This window comes from Procambarus clarkii, chromosome 58, assembly GCF_040958095.1.
Source record: "Procambarus clarkii isolate CNS0578487 chromosome 58, FALCON_Pclarkii_2.0, whole genome shotgun sequence".
Classification (NCBI taxonomy): domain Eukaryota; kingdom Metazoa; phylum Arthropoda; class Malacostraca; order Decapoda; family Cambaridae; genus Procambarus; species Procambarus clarkii.
The window spans coordinates 29011795-29029585 of NC_091207.1; the positions used below are offsets into that span (position 1 = coordinate 29011795).

Consider the following 17791-nt stretch of genomic DNA (forward strand, 5'->3'; position numbering starts at 1 on the left):
ATAGCATGTCAAACCTGACAGCATGTCTAGCCTGACAATCTATCTACACCCAGTTTGTCTAGCCTGACAATCTGTCTACACCCAGTTTGTCTAGCCTGCCAATCTGTCTACACCCAGTTTGTCTAGCCTGACAATCTGTCTACACCCAGTTTGTCTAGCCTGACAATCTGTCTACACCCAGTTGGTGTAGCCTGACAATCTGTCTACACCCAGTTGGTCTAGCCTGACAATCTGTCTACACCCAGTTTGTCTAGCCTGACAATCTGTCTACACACAGTTTGTCTAGCCTGACAATCTGTCTACACCCAGTTTGTCTAGCCTGACAATCTGTCTACACCCAGTTTGTCTAGTCTGACAATCTCTCTACACCCAGTTTGTTTAGCTAGACAGCATGTTAAGCCTAATAGTCTGTCTAAACTGATAATATCTAGCCTGACTGTGTAGACCCAGTTTGTTTAGCCTGACTGCCTTATATTGCCTATGCTCTATGGTCTGATTTCACAACAGGATTAATTAATTTTAACTTATGATATGATGGGACACAATCATATCATAACTTCCACCAATCTCTGAACTGTTCCTCTATCCAAAGCAAATCCATACATCCGCTTTCTCTAGCGAACTCTTGTTCATTGAATCAGGTGAGTAAATCCGGCCTGGAAACTGTGCGTTCCAACCGGAGATTCACCGAATCGAGGTTATTTGAATTGAGTTTCCACTGTATATACAAGTTTATATACAATATTCCTTTTATTTTTTCCTTTTATTATTAGGAAATTTTTTCCAAATGTCAGATGTTTTGTATTAGTTGACTTAAAGCCCCGCTGATCTCTCATTCTTTTCTTTTGCAGCTCCTGTTATCACTTGAAGAATTACATCTGCAGTGTCCTGTATGTCTAATGCCACCCACTGGCATTAGCGCTCATGTGTCAGAAACACTGCATACATGATCGTGTCAGCCGAGTCATGAAGCACATCAATGTAACAAATACTGCAAGTACAGTGGCAGCATTTTGTGTCTTTAGCACAATTTCAACAGCCTGAGGATGGGAGTTTACTCCATTTTTGTATATTGATATGTTCAAAGTTTTCACCCATTACAGTAAACACATTTTCATCTGAAACACTACACATGCAACATCTAACTCTCATTCTACATGGTACAACGGTAACAAAACAAAAGTGTTGAAATTCAAATTTGGTGTTTCATATGTTTTATGAACTGAGTGTTTATTAATATTGTATTGTATATGCTGTATAAATTCTGTATACATTTGAAACCATTGTATTTTGTGAGAAAACATTTCATTATGTAAATTAACTATTACACTTAGGTAATTTCACGCGTGTGTGTGTTAGAGAGAAATATATGTAATAGATATAATAGAGGAACAATAGATTGGTTAGAAAGGTGGGTCCAAGAGCTAATAGCTAAATTCTACAGGCACAAATAGTAAATACACGTCAAACTACACAAGGGCCCATTGTGCTTGACCCTTATGCTACTGCTGCTGTACTGTATTTAAAAATAACACAAACTTTTCTATAATATATAGGAAGTAACATATTCTCTAATATTAATAGATAAATTACTAATATTTTCTTTGCATCTAGGAATCAGTAACATTACTGATTTACACAGTCAAAGTTTACATTCTCTTTTATGTCTTGATAAGTAATCCACTTGCTATATATTTGAATCAAAGAGAGTGTTTTGTTTTTTGTACCTTATTTGACCTTCAGAGTCAAGTATTGACAGTAGAGGTAGCACCTTATTACCTGACTGCTTTATGCTAGCCGCCACAAAGTAACACAATATTGCTTGTCCCGCAGTTAAAGTGTTAAGCATCTTTAACAATGATTAATTTGAGAAAATCAGGAGGGGCTGTGAGGAGGATTTGAACCTATGCTCTGGGTTCTCTAAAGCAAACGCCTTAAACAACTACACCATGCCATGGTAAAAGGATTGCAATCAGGGATTGAACTGAATTCTCTAGGTGCAAAGATTTAGTAATATTCAAGTACTTGTGCATGTAAGAAGTCACATCACAAACAGAGAATATTAAGACCTTTCTCTAATATTTAAAAGGAAACAAGACTGAAGGTTGGGGGGGGAAGGGACAGGTATTTACGGAATTTATAGTAGGAAACTCTTTAAACATAAAATAGTTATTAAAATATGAGATGGAATTCTAATTAACTACCAACAACTATTTTGATTTTAAGGATTCAAACAATCCTTTTAGATTTGTGAATTACATGTTTATTTTACACATATAAGAGGACATACTACTACCATATACAGTAATCAATTATCACTTCTGAATTTAAACAGCTCTCTGTAAAAAGAGTAATACTGAGATTAATACCACACATTGAAGGTGATGGACACCTCACACACCTTCATCCTTGACAAGATTCAGGCATCCTCCTGAGGAGTTGAAGGCATGTAAGAACATAGTTATATCATGTCAAATAATTGTTGTAAATACAGGCACTAGATGCAGTGGCACTACATGCTCACTCTCACAATTACATTACTTAACAGAATTACATTTAACTTACAATATTTACTGACAGTAAAATTTAATTATTTAATATATAATGTCTGTCATTACATCAGCAGAGAAATAAGAATTATCAATATCTACATAAATTTAGCAATAAAATACAGAACATTTAAATCGGGAAAATACTTTGGATTTCTGGATCAACATGACTTTTCACATCAATACATTGTAATTTGTGCAGGAAGTGTCTAAACTTGTGCACTTAAGTGTCTAAAACAGTATAGCTAAAAAATATCATATAAAAGCATAAGAGAATTTTATGGACATGCATTCATGTTAGCATTCATTGTCTAAAATCCCTTTCAAGAATATAAAAAGTTAAATATGAGTCTTCACTCAGGAGAGAAACTACATCAGTGTTCAGTGTGTCAAAAAGAATTTACCAAGAAATCATTTCTAACACATCACATGAGGATTCATACAGGAGAGAAACTATATCAATGTTCAGTATGCCAAAAAGATTTTAGACGAAGAACATATCTTACAATGCACATGAGGATTCATACAGGAGAGAAACCACATCAGTGCTCAGTGTGTCAAAAAGACTTTATATGAAAATCACAACTTACAGTGCACACGAGGATTCATTAAGGAGAGAAAAACCAGTTTTCAGAGCGTCTAAAAGATATTATAAAAAAATCAGACCTAACACAGCACCTAAGGCATTATACAGGAGAAAAATGTATGCAGAAATCAGTTCTAACAGAGCATATTATAATTCATAGTGGAGAGAAACCATTTAAATGTTCAATATGTCTAAAAGACTTCACAAAGAAATCAGATCTAAGAAATCACATGAAGATTCATACAGGAGAGAACCCATATCAATGTCCAACATGTCTAATAAACTTCATAAGGAAATCAGATCTAAGAAATCACATGAAGATTCATACAGGAGAGAACCCATATCAATGTCCAACATGTCTAATAAACTTCATAAAGAAATCTGATCTAAGAAATCACATAAAGATTCATTCAGGAGAGAACCCTCTCTATGACAGAACCCATATAAATGTTCAGTGTGTCTTAAAGATTTCAAACAAAAAAAAAGTCTAATTGGGCACATTATGATTCATACTGGAGAGAGACCATATAAATGTTCAATGTGTCTAGTAGGCTTTAAAACAAAATCAGTTCTAATAAGGCACATAAAGATTCATACGGGAGAGAAAGCATATAAATGTTCAGTGTGTCTGAAAGACTTTATTCGAAAAGAATCCCTAACACAGCACATGAGAATTCATACAACAGAATAATATCAGTGCATTTAAAACACTATAAAAAATCATATCTAATATGGCAAATGAACATTTGTGTAGGAGAGAAACCATTCCTGTGATAAAAATGTGTGTAATACTTTCTGGGAGGGCTTTTGTGATGGCCCTTTGGTACTTGTTACTTTGTGAGTTCCACCCAATTCAGTCCATGCCAGGCCTTATCAAATCATATAAGCCTGCTAGGGCTCAGAAGCTAAAACCTTACTGCCCTAAAGAAATGCAAGGAGCAGGGAATCGTAATTCACCCTAACAGAAAGGAATGTGAGAGTTTGTAGTGACTTGATTAAGTGGGAATAAATGAAATTGGTATAAGAATTAAGCTCGGAAAATTTCTAAGAATTTTCTTTATTCTTTAACCTTTATTCCTGTCGTGATATTCAATTAGGTCGCCTGAGGAAGGACTTGCTTAGCTAATACACCAGTGTAGTAAGCAGCTCATTCCTCACTTTGGGACCATGTATGAACAACTGACTAGGCGCAAGCACAACTAGGTGAATACCCAGCATGTATACTTTAGTCCTATCAACCTTGTTACGGCCCTATTGGGTTGCAACTGGGTTCTTCTCTGATGTTATTAGAGTTTGGGTATCCGGCCCAAAGTTAGTAGTGGCTTTCAAGGGGGTGTGTTCCGTAAAGGGGAAGGGATACAAATGCTCAGATATATATATATATATATATATGTATATATATATATATATATATATATATATATATATATATATATATATATATATATATATAATCACCACCACCATAAATAAATATATAAACTGTCACACGGGGGGGTATAAATACACAATGTACAGAATCGTCTTTCTCCGAAGACACGGGATGCTCCACGGTGCTTACGATGAGTAGCCCTGGTTCTCTTCGTCGTGGCCCACGATGAATCCTCTGATTCTTTCGGCGAATCTACCCCGGCCACAGGCCAGCCAAATCACAGTCCCACTGGGTGCACCGTCGTGGAGGCCTTCAACCACAAATCCAGCCTGTAGCTGGCAGGTTCCGATCAGCTCTGCTGAGTAGGCCACTCCACGATCGATACTAGGGTTGCGAGCCCTAGGCAGGAGCCTCGTGTGATTCCGCAGATCACTCTCCTCTCCCTGCACCACAGTGGCCAGTCTCTCCCACCAGCCAGCCCCCAGATAAGACGATTCCTGGTACTGCCACGTCACAGGCAGGCTAATGCACTCAACAGTGTTCGTCCGGGGGTGACTCACAGCTTCTGCAGGAAACATGTGGAGAGACTATTGCTGCCTTGGGTAGACTGCCTCATCGTCCAATCCAGCAGTCCCAGGTCGACTCTGTAATCAGACACGTCATTAGTGTTGGGGACACTCTAGGGCACCTCACTTACAGGCTTAGACACAAACGTCCACCTATCCACTCCATAGATGGCGTTGCTGTCTAAGCGCCACCTCAGCAGAGGTAAGCAGCGGCTATGTTATGAGCTGACTAAGACGGGAATCCAGCCCCTGTGGCCGGTATATCCCGTCCTCACTAGATGGCGTCGTCCATTTGGAGGGGGTTTCGGGAGCTGACTCACAGATGGCGTGGTCGTCACAGGTCCGTGCTACGACGCTGGGCTTGGGTCGGTAACACCTCCCCACCAAAAGGAATTTGGTTTGGGTTTCTAAAAGAAAAAAACAAAACAAATTAGTACGTGGGTATAACTCCAAACGGACTCACGTACACTATGAACTGGAGTGGCGAGGATGTCTTGTCCACAGAACTGTCCTAACGAGAAACTCTGGCACAATGGCACCTTGAAGATAGAAGGCGATGACCTGCCCGATGTGATCTTCCACACCTCCACTAAGATGTCAAGCAGGGGCATAATCTCACGTGTCCCGAGTAAGGATTGTTATAGACTCGATCTGGGGTGAATCGACACTTCCCAGTGTCGTGGCACCGATGATGGCTGGTCACAGACGGCATTTCTGGAACCGTTCCGGTAGTCCTTCAGGGAGACGGGAACCTGGAATACAGGGGTCTGATAATTTAGAGTGACAGCGATAGTTAAATCAGTTCTCACAGCATACGCCTCTACTAGGTCCACACCTAGTCCCAACAGGGCTGCTCGTACATCGAAGATGGCATTCGCTCTGCCACTGTCAGGTCGACCAACGTTCCGTATAACGCTGTATCTAGGCTCAGCAATCACGCGGGGGGTGTCAACCTGTCGGAAAGAGTCACTCATAATATCACCTCTCGTACCTCCTGTATCTACCATTACCTTCCAGGTCCCTTCTTCGACTGCAACACTCACAGTGCACGTCTGTAATCCCTGGGATCTCTTTACGATGTTCATGGGAGCCATCATCTGTCGGGTCGTCCACTGGTCCTTACTGAGAACACACATAAGAACAAAAAATACCGCTAGGAAACATTTGGTTAACTGAGGGATAAGCTTCCTGAGCCTGTAATGTCCATAGCCGGCTATATCCTTTAGCCTGGTTTGGACCGAAGAGGGCACTAGAACCTTCACACATACCTCACATACCTCCGACGTCTAGGGAATCTCTGGCCGGTTCAATGAACGCTGTACCTTGCCATACTGCAAGTACTCAGGGGCCTTCACTCCAGACTCTAGGGTATCCGTGGGTGTTTGTACCCAAGGCCTCTCTTCTCGCTCAGTCGCTTCTGCCTCCTTAACCTCATGTTCCTTGTTGGGAGAAGTATCAGGAGACTCGGCTAGAATACTGTCAATCTGTAGGCGAGAGGAAGGAATAAACACGTTAACTAATTCCGGGTCCGTCTGTACCTGGATATTACCAATGCCTGCTGTTACCTCGGACCTTGCTGTTCCGGCTGACTCGTCCACAATCTTGGGATGATTGTTGCTCCAATCTGTCACCAAGTCGTTGGCTAGTATCACGTCAATCCCAGCTATAGACAAGGTATCAACTACTGCCAACGCACATGTGCCGCTGAAGTAAGGCGAGTCTAGATGTACTGGCACTAAGGGGGCGACGTACTGCGTCCTAGGAAACCCAACCAGGACAACCTCTTGTCTCCCATCCACACTCACTCCCTCGGGTAACGAGTTTCTCACGATCAGGGACTGGGCTGCTCCACTATCTCTGAGCACTACAACTGATCTATCAGTATGATCACTCGATACATACCCGCTTGAAGTGTGAGGGGCAAACAATCTTGGTTCTTCCTGAGTAGTCATAGACTGGCTTCCTGCTGGTGGTGTCACACAGCTCATCAACATCACCTCCATACGTGGGCCGCTACCTCTTCTGCCTCGGCACATAGCAGCTACATGCCCTTTTTGCCCACAAGTCCAACACACCATATTCCTCCTCGGACTCCGGTGTTTCGGACTGTTAGGACTGGTCCTTCGAGGGCTACTTGTGGGCGTCTTCACAGCGCTTTGTGGGACGGGTCTCTCTTCTTCCTGACGAGGCTTACCAAACAGACGGGGGTAATTCTTCGGGACATACCTAGTGGAAGACCTATGTGTCAAGATGTATTCTTCGGCCATCGTGGCTGCTGCACTTAAGGTCTCCACCTGCTGTTCTTCTAGGTATGTCTTTAGATCTCCAGACAGACAGTCTTTGAAGTCCTCTAACAATATGAGCTGCTCGAGGTCTTCTTTGGTCTCCACCTTCCGAGAGGCACACCACTCTTGGAAAAGCAGTTCCTTGATTGTGGCGAATTCGGTGAACGTGTGCTCCGAGGTCTTTTTCAGGTTCCTGAACTTCTGCCTGTAAGCCTCAGGTACCAATTGGTAAGCCATGAGCACTACCTTCTTCACCTTGTCGTAATCGCCGGAGTCATCAAGGGACAACGTGGAGTAGGCGATTTGGGCCTTCCCAGTCAAGACAGACTGTATCATGATGGTCCAATTCTCCTTTGGCCATTCCAAAGAGGCTGCGACCTTCTCGAAGGCTGCGAAGAACTTCGAAACTTCCTTCTCGTTGAACTTCGGGACCATTTTGATGTTCCTTACCGGATTGAAACTACTTGTTTACATTGTTTGCCTCCCACCGCCTAATCGCAATACTTCTAGCTCATGTTGTCTCTCTTTTTCTTTTTCTTCTCTCTCTCGCTCTTCTCTTTCTCGTTTCTCTTCTCTTTCTCGCTCTTCTCTTTCTCGTTTCTCTTCTCTTTCTCGCTCTTCTCTTCTTTCTTCTCGTTCTAATTCTAAACGCCTTATCTCTAATTCTTTTCCCAGTCTCTCTCTTTCCATTTCTAATTTTTTATCTTCTCTCTCTCTCTAGCAATTTCTAGCTTTTTCCATTCTATTTCACGGTGGATCTCTACTTCACGCATTTTCACAGTAAGTAAACTTATATCCAGTTCACTCTCATCACTTTCAACATCACTGCCCTTACCTTCCTTTTCAGTGGAAGCTATTTTCTCACCTTCTTTTATACTATGTGCCTCGCTTTCCTTTTTCTCCTCGGCCTTCAAGTGTTTGTGAACCTTTGACAAGATCTCCACACGGGAATCACTGGCACGTATCTTTATCTCCAGATAGGCACTTACTAATACGAGTTCCTGTTTTCCCAGATATTTTAATTTGGCAAGACAGTCCTCCCTGTTCAGAAAGGCCTGAACATCGTCCAGATCGTCGATGGTCGCTTTTTCTGCCATTGTCACTTAGATGGAACACTAGCACTTAACACACCGCTTTCACTTTAGCACTTAACGCACCGAGCACTTCAGTTGCCACTGTTGCACGTAATTACACCGGGCACCGCGCTACGCAATATTGCACTGAATCACACCGAGCACTGCACAGGATGTATAACATCCTAATAGTTACACACAGGGGGAATTATTTACAGGGGATTGCGCTACGTCACCACCCCTGTCAAACATGCTTGACAAGGGGTCGGATCCCGCTGGGGATGCCAATTATGTTACGGCCCTATTGGGTCACAACTGGATCCTTCTCTGATGTTATTAGAGTTTGGGTATCTGGCCCCAAGTTAGTAGTGGCTTTCAAGGGGTGTGTTCCGTAACGCAAGTAAATTAAAGGGGAAGGGATACAAATGCTCAGATATATATATATATATAATCACCACCACTATAAATAAATATATAAACTGTCACACGGGGGGTATAAATACACAATGTACAGAATCGTCTTCCTCCGAAGACACGGGATGCTCCATGGTGCTCACGATGAGTAGCCCTGGTTCTCTTCATCGTGGCCCACGATGAATCCTCTGATTCTTTCGGCGAATCTACCCCGGCCACAGGCCAGCCAAATCACAGTCCCACTGGGTGCACCGTCGTGGAGGCCTTCAACTACAAATCCAGCCTGTAGCTGGCAGGTTCCGATCAGCTCCGCTAAGTAGGCCACTCCACAATCGATACTAGGGTTGCGAGCCCTAGGCAGGAGCCTTGCGTGATTCCGCAGATCACTCTCCTCTCTATGCACCACAGTGGCCAGTCTCTCCCACCAGCCAGCCGCCAGATAAGACGATTCCTGGTACTGCCACGTCACAGGCAGGCTAACGCACTCAACAGTGTTCGTCCGGGGGTGACTCACAGCTTCTGCAGCAAACACGTGGAGAGACTATGGCTGCCTTGGGTAGACTGCCTCATCGTCCAATCCAGCAGTCCCAGGTCGACTCTGTAATCAGACACATTAATGTTGGGGACACTCTAGGGCACCTCACAGGCTTAGACACAAACGTCCACCTATCCACTCCATAGATGGCGTTGCTGTCTAAGCGCCACCTCAGCAGAGGTAAGCAGCGGCTATGTTATGAGCTGACTAAGACGGGAATCCAGCCCCTGTGGCCGGTATATCCCGTCCTCACTAGATGGCATCGTCCATTTGGAGGGGGTTTCGGGAGCTGACTCACAGATGGCGTGGTCGTCACAGCTCCGTGCTACGACGCTGGGCTCGGGTCCGTAACAAACCTCTGTAGTGTTATTAAGACCACCACAATAGTCTACTGACCAACCAGCAAGTATACTTTTGTCTTGAACATAGTCCTCGAGCAAAGTAAACTCAGTGTATACACACCGAGAAGCAGTTTACTCCTATAGGCGTATATGTATCCCGTGTGAGGAGAATTACCTCCTCTAGCTCATTGTTAATGTATGGGAGCGTAGGCCAAACTATAACCTCAGATATAATTAGTAGGAAATGTAAGTTAATTATCAGGGGGATATGAAATGTAATATAATTATCAGAAGAAAGCACTAAGCCAGTACTAATAAACAGCACTTGGAAAGGATATGGGTATATGCATTTGCATCATATCAATTAGAATTTATATAAGACCAGCTATCAACAGAATCCCAGAGGGTGAATTAGTGGACAATTAGATCTGGATAAGAGAATATAATCTATATAGGTGTTACCTACGAGGGAGAGTGTGGGTAAAGAAGCCAACAGGGAGAGTAATCGTACGGAAGACAACAATTGCGAGTGTTGGTAAGGAAGCAACAAGGGAGTGTAAGGAAGGAAGCCATCAGGGAGAGTGTTGGTAGTGAATCCAAAAAAGGAAGTGTTAGTAACGAAGCCAACAGGGGAAGTGTTGGTGTGCAAGCCAACAAGTGGGGGATGGGATGTTGATGAGGAAGCCAACAAGGGGAGTGTTGAAAGCAAGGGAGCAAGGGAGATTGTAGGTATGGAAGCCAACATCCAAAAGTGTTGATAAGAAAGCCAACCAGTGGAATGTTAGAAAGGAAGCAAAAAATGTAGTATTAGTAAGGAAGCCAACAGGGGGAGTGTTGGTAAGGAAGCCAACAGTGTTGATATGGAAGCTAACAAGGGGAGTGATAGTGAGGAAGCCATCAAGAGGAGTGTTAGTGAGGAAGCTAACAGAGGAAGTGTTAGAAAGGAAGCCAACAGGGGGAATGTTGGTAAAGAAACTAACTGGGGGAGTGTTAATCAGGAAGCCATCAGGAGGAGTGTTGGTGAGGAATCCAAAAGAGGAAGCTTTGGTGTGGAAAATTCCCACATCATATACAAAAACTCTAATGTAACAGCCATAAAATGCAGTTAATTAACATTAGTGCATGTAACTAATAAATTCAGATTCAGATTCAGATGTTTATTCAGGTAAGGTATATACATACAAGTGATGTTACATTAATGGATTGATATATAGATAGAGCTAGTACATTTATTTATTTATTTATTTATGCATATACAAGAATGTACATAAGGAATGTGAGGATACAATTATGGTAATTACAGTCTTGTAAAGCCACTAGCACGCGCAGCGTTTCGGGCAGGTCCTTAATCTAAGAAAATTTTAAGGAGGTAAATACTTGCAAAATTTATAGACAAAAAAATGATAACAGATTACATGGAATGAAAAAAAAAGATGAGAGAAAATTATAGGTACAGTATATTAAAGCACATAGGTAGCTATGATTGATTGCAATGACAGCTTAAAGTGGTAGTTGACAACAAATTGGTAGGCACAATACAGCAGAAACAATATAAGATTGATTGCAATGACAGCTTGAATGGTAGTTGATAAAAATTGGTAGTCACAATACAGCATATGGCTAGCACATAAAAGAAGACAGCAATGAACACAATGATAAGGTTGTTTGATATTACATAAAAATTAGGAGATTGGGTACCACTAGGTACAGAGCAAATTTAAAGCTCAGTGTAGGAAACTAAATAGATGAAGTTAGGTACTTTTTGGTTTTGCTTTTAAATAAGGCAAAAGTTTTACAGTTTTTCAATTCACTAGGGAGTGAGTTCCATAGACTAGGTCCCTTAATTTGCATAGAGTGTTTACACAGATTAAGTTTGACCCTGGGGATATCAAAGAGATATTTATTTCTGGTGTGGTGATAATGGGTCCTATTACATCTGTCCAGGGAGAGTTTCAGAGCATGGTTTGCATTTAAGAACAGGGTTTTGTAAATGTAGTTGACACAAGAGAATGTGTGGAGGGAGTTAATATTTAGCAAGTTTAGAGATTTAAACAAGGGAGTTGAGTGTTGTCTGAAAGCAGAGTTAGTTATTATTCTGATAGCAGATTTTTGCTGTGTGATGATGGGCTTAAGGTGGTTTGCAGTGGTAGACCCCCATGCACAGATACCATAATTAAGATAGGGGTAGATTAGTGCATAATATAGTGAGAGGAGAGCAGAGTTAGGAACATAATATCTGATTTTGGAGAGTATACCAACTGTCTTAGAGACTTTCTTAGTTATGTGTTGAATGTGGGTGCTGAAGTTGAGTCTCTTGTCTAGGAATAGGCCAAGAAACTTGCCATCATTTTTATTACTGATGTTAATGTTGTCTATCTGTAGCTGAATTGCATTTGATGATTTGCTTCCAAATAAGATGTAGTAAGTCTTTTCGATGTTTAATGTTAGTTTGTTCGTTGACATCCATAAGTGGACTTTTTTTAATTCATTATTCACAACATTATTTAGTGTATGTGGGTTGAGGTTTGAGTAGATAAGGGTAGTATCGTCAGCAAACAATATAGGTTTGAGAATATTAGAGACATTAGGCAGATCGTTTATATATATAAGAAATAGAAGAGGTCCTAAGATGCTGCCCTGTGGCACTCCAACGGTAATTGGTAGAGTGGAAGAAGTTGTATCATTGATGGTTACATATTGGTGTCTGTCACTAAGATAGGATCGGATGTAGTCAAGGGCAAGGCCTCGGATTCCATAATGCTGGAGTTTAAGTAAGAGGTAGTTGTGATTAACAGTATCAAAGGCTTTTCTTAGGTCAATGAAGAGTCCAATCGGAAACTCATTTTTGTCAAGGGCTGAGTAGATAATGTCAAGGAGACTAATGATTGCATCATTGGTACTCTTTTGGGACCGGAAGCCAAACTGGCAGGGGCTGAGTATGTCGAATTTTACGAGGTAGGAATAGAGCTGTTTGTAAATAATTTTTTCAAATATTTTTGATAGAATGGGTAGATTTGATATTGGTCTATAATTGTTTATGTCCGCCGGATTGCCTCCTTTATGGACTGGCGTTACTCTTGCTTTTTTGAGGATATCAGGGAAGGTGTGACACTATAGATTTGTTGAACAGTAGTGCTATGGGTGGGGCAAGGGCATGGGAGGCTCTCTTGTACACAATGGATGGAATTTCACTGGTGTTCCCTGCCTTGGTTTTTAGAGAGTGTATGATGGACACAACATCTGCCGGGCTGATTGGTGAAAGGAGAAGAGAGTTTGGATAGCTGCCTGAGAGATATGTGTCTGAGTCTGTGGGATTTTACTGGCAAGATTAGCACCAACCGATGAAAAGAAACTATTAAATTCATTTGCCATTTCTAAATCAGTTGACGGTATGTCCCCATCCTTGTAGAGTTTTATTTGGTTATGTGAGTGTTGTTTAGTTCCTAGGATACTAGAGATAGTTTTCCAAGTGTTTTTCATGTTGCCTTTTGCTTCATTGAATCTATTCACATAATATGCAAGTTTTGCCTTTCTTATGATACTGGTAAGCATTGATGAGTACCTTTTAGCTACTTCCTTTGAAACTAGGCCAATCCTAACTTTCTTTTCATATTCATGTTTCTTGTTGATTGAGTTGAGAATGCCACTTGTGAGCCATGGATTGTTTAATCTTTTGTCAGTTACTTGCTTTGTAAGAAGGGGACAATGAAGGTTGTACAGTATCCACTCAATTTAACAGCCTATATGGGGCTGAGCCCAAGTCGTTATTTACGGAGCTCCGTTATTTCCGACGTTAAGTCGGGTCGGGTAATTTTTCAAGTAACATTCAGGTAGGATATATTTTATACTGTATAACTAAAATTAAATAAAGTTCATTGTGTAATTGCATTCCAATTTAGTGCACGGCCGACGATTAAGCCAGTTGCTGGCTGCTGCATGGATGATGTGTGAACACGCTCTGATCAAGTCCAGATGGGTGGGAAAAAATTGATTCATTCCTTTGTATTGAAAAATATTTCATGTATCAATCAGTGAGTTAATATTGTCTTAATAAAATTTTAGAGATGTGTTTTGATTTACCCTGAACAGTGCAGGTACTGTAATGTATTTTTAATGTTACGACACAGGCTGTGGCGGCCATGCCATAACAATGGCGATCGAGCCTTGTCACTGAGAGCTAGCCAAGACCAAATATTTTGAGCTCACCTTTTCTCTGCTGACGATAGAATATACATTTGCAGAGACTAATATGTAGCTTTTGTTGAAAAAAAACAATTAATATCTTGTAATACTATAATAAAATTGGTAAATTGACTTACTTTTAATGAAGCTGAAGATTACGAAGCTGTTTTGATTACGTCATCCTCTGCAGCGCTTGTTTTATATGTACAATTATTTTCAGGCACTCACTTCACACAACAGCTAGCCTTACTACTAATTCACATGAGTTCTAATTCTACTTCACTATTGACAATTATTTCTACTGTATATTTACACTGTACAGTATCTTTTTGTCTAGGCTTAATTAATCATTAACACTTACAATACTGTACTCTATCAACACTTTTTACACTAATTTATATGCCTTTCAATCATATTTTATATCGTTAGTGGATGACTTGTCACGACTTGGTGGGAATTCAGCATCGGCGGGTGCAACATGGCTTGTAGAGCATTCGTTGCTGGCGGATGTTCCACGACTTGTCGATGGGAATTCAGCATCGGCGGGTGCAGCATGGCTTGTAGAGCATTCATTGCTGGCGGATGCTCCATGACTTGTCGATGGTAATTCAGCATCGACGGGTGCAGCATCGCTTGTCGACGAAGATTTTTCACGAACCGTTGAAATCATGAATTTATCTATTTTTGTCTGAATCTGATTTTCTCTGGCTAACGTTTTGAGACATTGCTTTAAGGCTGTAAGGTGTACATAAAAATTTCCAATAACCTCATGTTTACTTTTTATTGAATATTCAATGAGTTCCTCAACTTGTTCCAATCTTTTCTGATATCCGACACCTCTAGGCAGAGCCTCACCAACATCGTCCGAGTCATCATCAGAGTCATCAGAGTCATTTCCGAGAACACTTTGCACAATCTGTTCTTCAGTTAACAATTCATAACCAGGATCGTAATCATTTTCTAACCATTCATTGATATCATTCACTTGTACACCCTGACCAGCTTGGAGCAACATTGTTCGGATCGTTTCTTCAAACCCTTCAAAATCATTGGCTTCATTTTCAAAACCTTCGAATTCACTATCAGATACTGCTGCTTCACATCTAGGCCTCTCTGTTAACAGTTTCTTCCATGAATTTGTTAGTGTGGTTTCTTTCACTTTATTCCAAAGCCTAGCCCAGTGGAATATTGCTTCCCTGATTGTGTACTTTTTTAGATTTTCTAGTGTTCTTTGAGCCCTTGTATCCTTTCCTGTCAATTCATCTTCCTCGCTAGGTAAAACAACTAAAACATCTTCAAGCATTGCTGTTTGGTACATACGTTTAGCAGCAAGGATAACACCTTGGTCCATGGGCTGGATCAAGGATGTTGTGTTTGGTGGAAGTGCCATGCATTTTATTCTGCCATCCCTTGAAATTAACTTGCTAATGGGATGAGCAGGGGCATTATCTAGCAGCAACAATGCCTTAACCTCACTGGCCTTTATTCCACATTTGTTGATCTGGAATTCTCTGACTTCTTTGCAAAAGTGGTTTTCAAACCAGTCCGTAAATATTATTTGATTAAACCATGATTTCTTAGAATTGTAATATATTACAGGTAATGCCTGCATTATATTTTTTAAGGCTCGAGGATTTTTAGACTTGCCTACCACGGCACATTTTGTCCTGTGAGAGGCATCAGCATTAGCACAGAGCAAGACTGAGAGCCGTTCCTTGCTTATCTTTCGTCCAGGAATATTTTCCTGCATCCTACTGGTTAAGGATGTACTTGGTACAGCTTGCCACATAAACCCAGTCTCGTCAGCATTATATACTTGATATTTGCTTAAATTATTACTGACAATGTACTCGTTTAATTTAGCCTTGAATGAATCAACATTAGTGGGATCAGCACTTGACGCCTCACCAGAAATTTTTTTGGTGTTTGAAATGTTATGCCGAGCCTTAAATCTTCCAACCCACCCATCACTTGCACTGAAATCTTTTATACCTAATTGAATGGCAAGTTTACTTGCTGCAACTTTAAGCTCTTCAAATCTTATTGCCATGCCAATTGTGCGGTGCTGAATAAACCACTTATACACTGCAGCATCCAATTGTGGATACTGACCAGACTTTACTGTTTTTCTCGAACATGCAGCACCAGAAGTAGCACACTCTGTTGTGCTCACATATTTTAATAGAGTATCCTTCTGTTTCTTGATGTCACTTACTGTACTTTTCCCGATGTTAAACTCTGCTGCTGCTCGTGCATGAGAATATCCTTTATCAAGTTTCTTAATTAACTCCAGCTTCTGTGCAACCGTCAGGCGCTTCCTTTGGGTAACTTTTGGCATTTTGTAAATTAAAAAGATCACAATTACAGTACAGTAATATCCTTCACAATTGAAGCTAGCCGCGCGAGTTCACAGTAAACAATGGGAACACATGGCCCGGCGGAGTACATACTAGGTCCTTGGGAAAAAAAATACCTAGTGCCTATACATACTATAAAAGGTATTTAATAAGAAAACAAAGACTTTTGCTTAATAAAAACTGTTTCAAAATATTTTATTAATAATAATTTACAATTTTCTTCATTAAAGTGAATTATTTTAAAAGAAAATTAAGATGTAATATATGACTCTGGACGATCCAGGTCGGTGGCGGCCTGGTCGCCATGTGAGGGGACGCTGATGCCACAACAAACCCAATACTGACTGTCGGTAATATCGACCGCAGACCGGTATAGCAGGCTCTAGATACTGGGCTCCCAAACCGGTCGTTAATACCGGCAGATCGGTATAAAAGAGGCCGTTAAATTGAGTGGATACTGTAGAGGCTTAGAGTTTTGGAGAGGAAGAGGTTAGCTAATGAATTTATATCATGGGTATTATTGAATTCAGAATCCCAGTTAATATTGTGAAGTGCCTCTGTAAGATTGTCTAAAGCTGATTCACTGTGTAGCCTAAATGAAAGTTTCTTGCTTTTTGGTGGTGTTATGTCCATGTACATACAATGCCTAAAGCCACTATTACGCAATGCGTTTCGGGCAAGAAAAACATTAATATCTAGAACTTAATACTGATTGAGCATAAAGAATAAAAAGTGTTGAGAACAAATACAAATAAAGATAAAAAAAGGGGGAACATGACTGAAAAAGCAGCACAAATACAATAGGTTGACAAACAGTGTTGATTAAAAAAAAAAAGAAAAGAAAATAACAGACATGGGTTGACAATAGAGGAGTGAGGTAGATTACAGGGAATTTATTAGGTAGTGTTTAGTTTTAATCTTAAGGATGTTTTGTAGGAACGCTAACAGAAAACGATGGTTCATTGGAATGTCTATGGGGTAAACTAGTCTAAACAGGATGGTATTATGTCTACTATACCAACTACAGGATCGGTATATTGTCCACTACCACCTGTTAGGTGAGTAAGGGGTGCAATACCACCCACAGGATGGGTATGAGGGTCACATCCACCCAGAGGATGAGTATGGGGATCACATCCACCCACAGGAAGGGTATGGGGTCCAATACCACCCACAGGATGAGTATGGCGTCCACTACAACCCACAGGATGGGTATGGGGCTCCAACCACCCATAGAATGGGTATGGGGCTCCAACCACCCATAAAATGGGTATGGGGTCCAATAACACCCACTGGATGTGTATATGGCGTCCATTGCCGCGCGTCGAGCTCGAAAACCGCAGCATTCATCTCAGAACCATGCCTATTTCACGCAGATTCCTTAATAAACGTAAAAGTTTTATATGTCACAAGAAAGATAGAAATATAAGCTTCATTCTAAATACCTTACCATGGGCATATTTAAATTTAAACCGAAGATACGTGTACTTTTATAATAGCCGAGCTCCGACCCCGGACAGATCGATCGACC

General features: G+C 41.0%; 2 protein-coding genes across 3 annotated transcripts in view; one reads left to right on the forward strand and one right to left on the reverse strand.

The window, feature by feature from the left end:
* LOC123767960 (zinc finger protein 271-like) overlaps positions 1-4178 on the forward strand; it is a 189521-nt gene extending 185343 nt beyond the window's left edge. For both annotated transcript variants that reach the window (XM_069306712.1, XM_069306714.1), the window contains one exon: positions 852-4178. The gene's annotated coding sequence lies outside the window, so the exon portion shown is untranslated. The remainder of the gene's footprint in view (positions 1-851) is intronic.
* Positions 4179-14309: 10131 nt separating this feature from the next.
* Positions 14310-15953, reverse strand: LOC138353607 (tigger transposable element-derived protein 7-like). The gene has a single exon (XM_069306805.1). It carries the CDS (start codon positions 15951-15953, stop codon positions 14310-14312), a length of 1644 nt encoding a protein of 547 aa, XP_069162906.1.
* Between the last annotated feature and the right edge of the window lie 1838 nt (positions 15954-17791).

What these genes read in the sequence shown, in the direction of transcription:
- LOC138353607 (XM_069306805.1), bottom strand. Translation starts at nt 15,953, where the DNA reads ATGGCAATAAGATTTGAAGAGCTTAAAGTTGCAGCAAGTAAACTTGCC.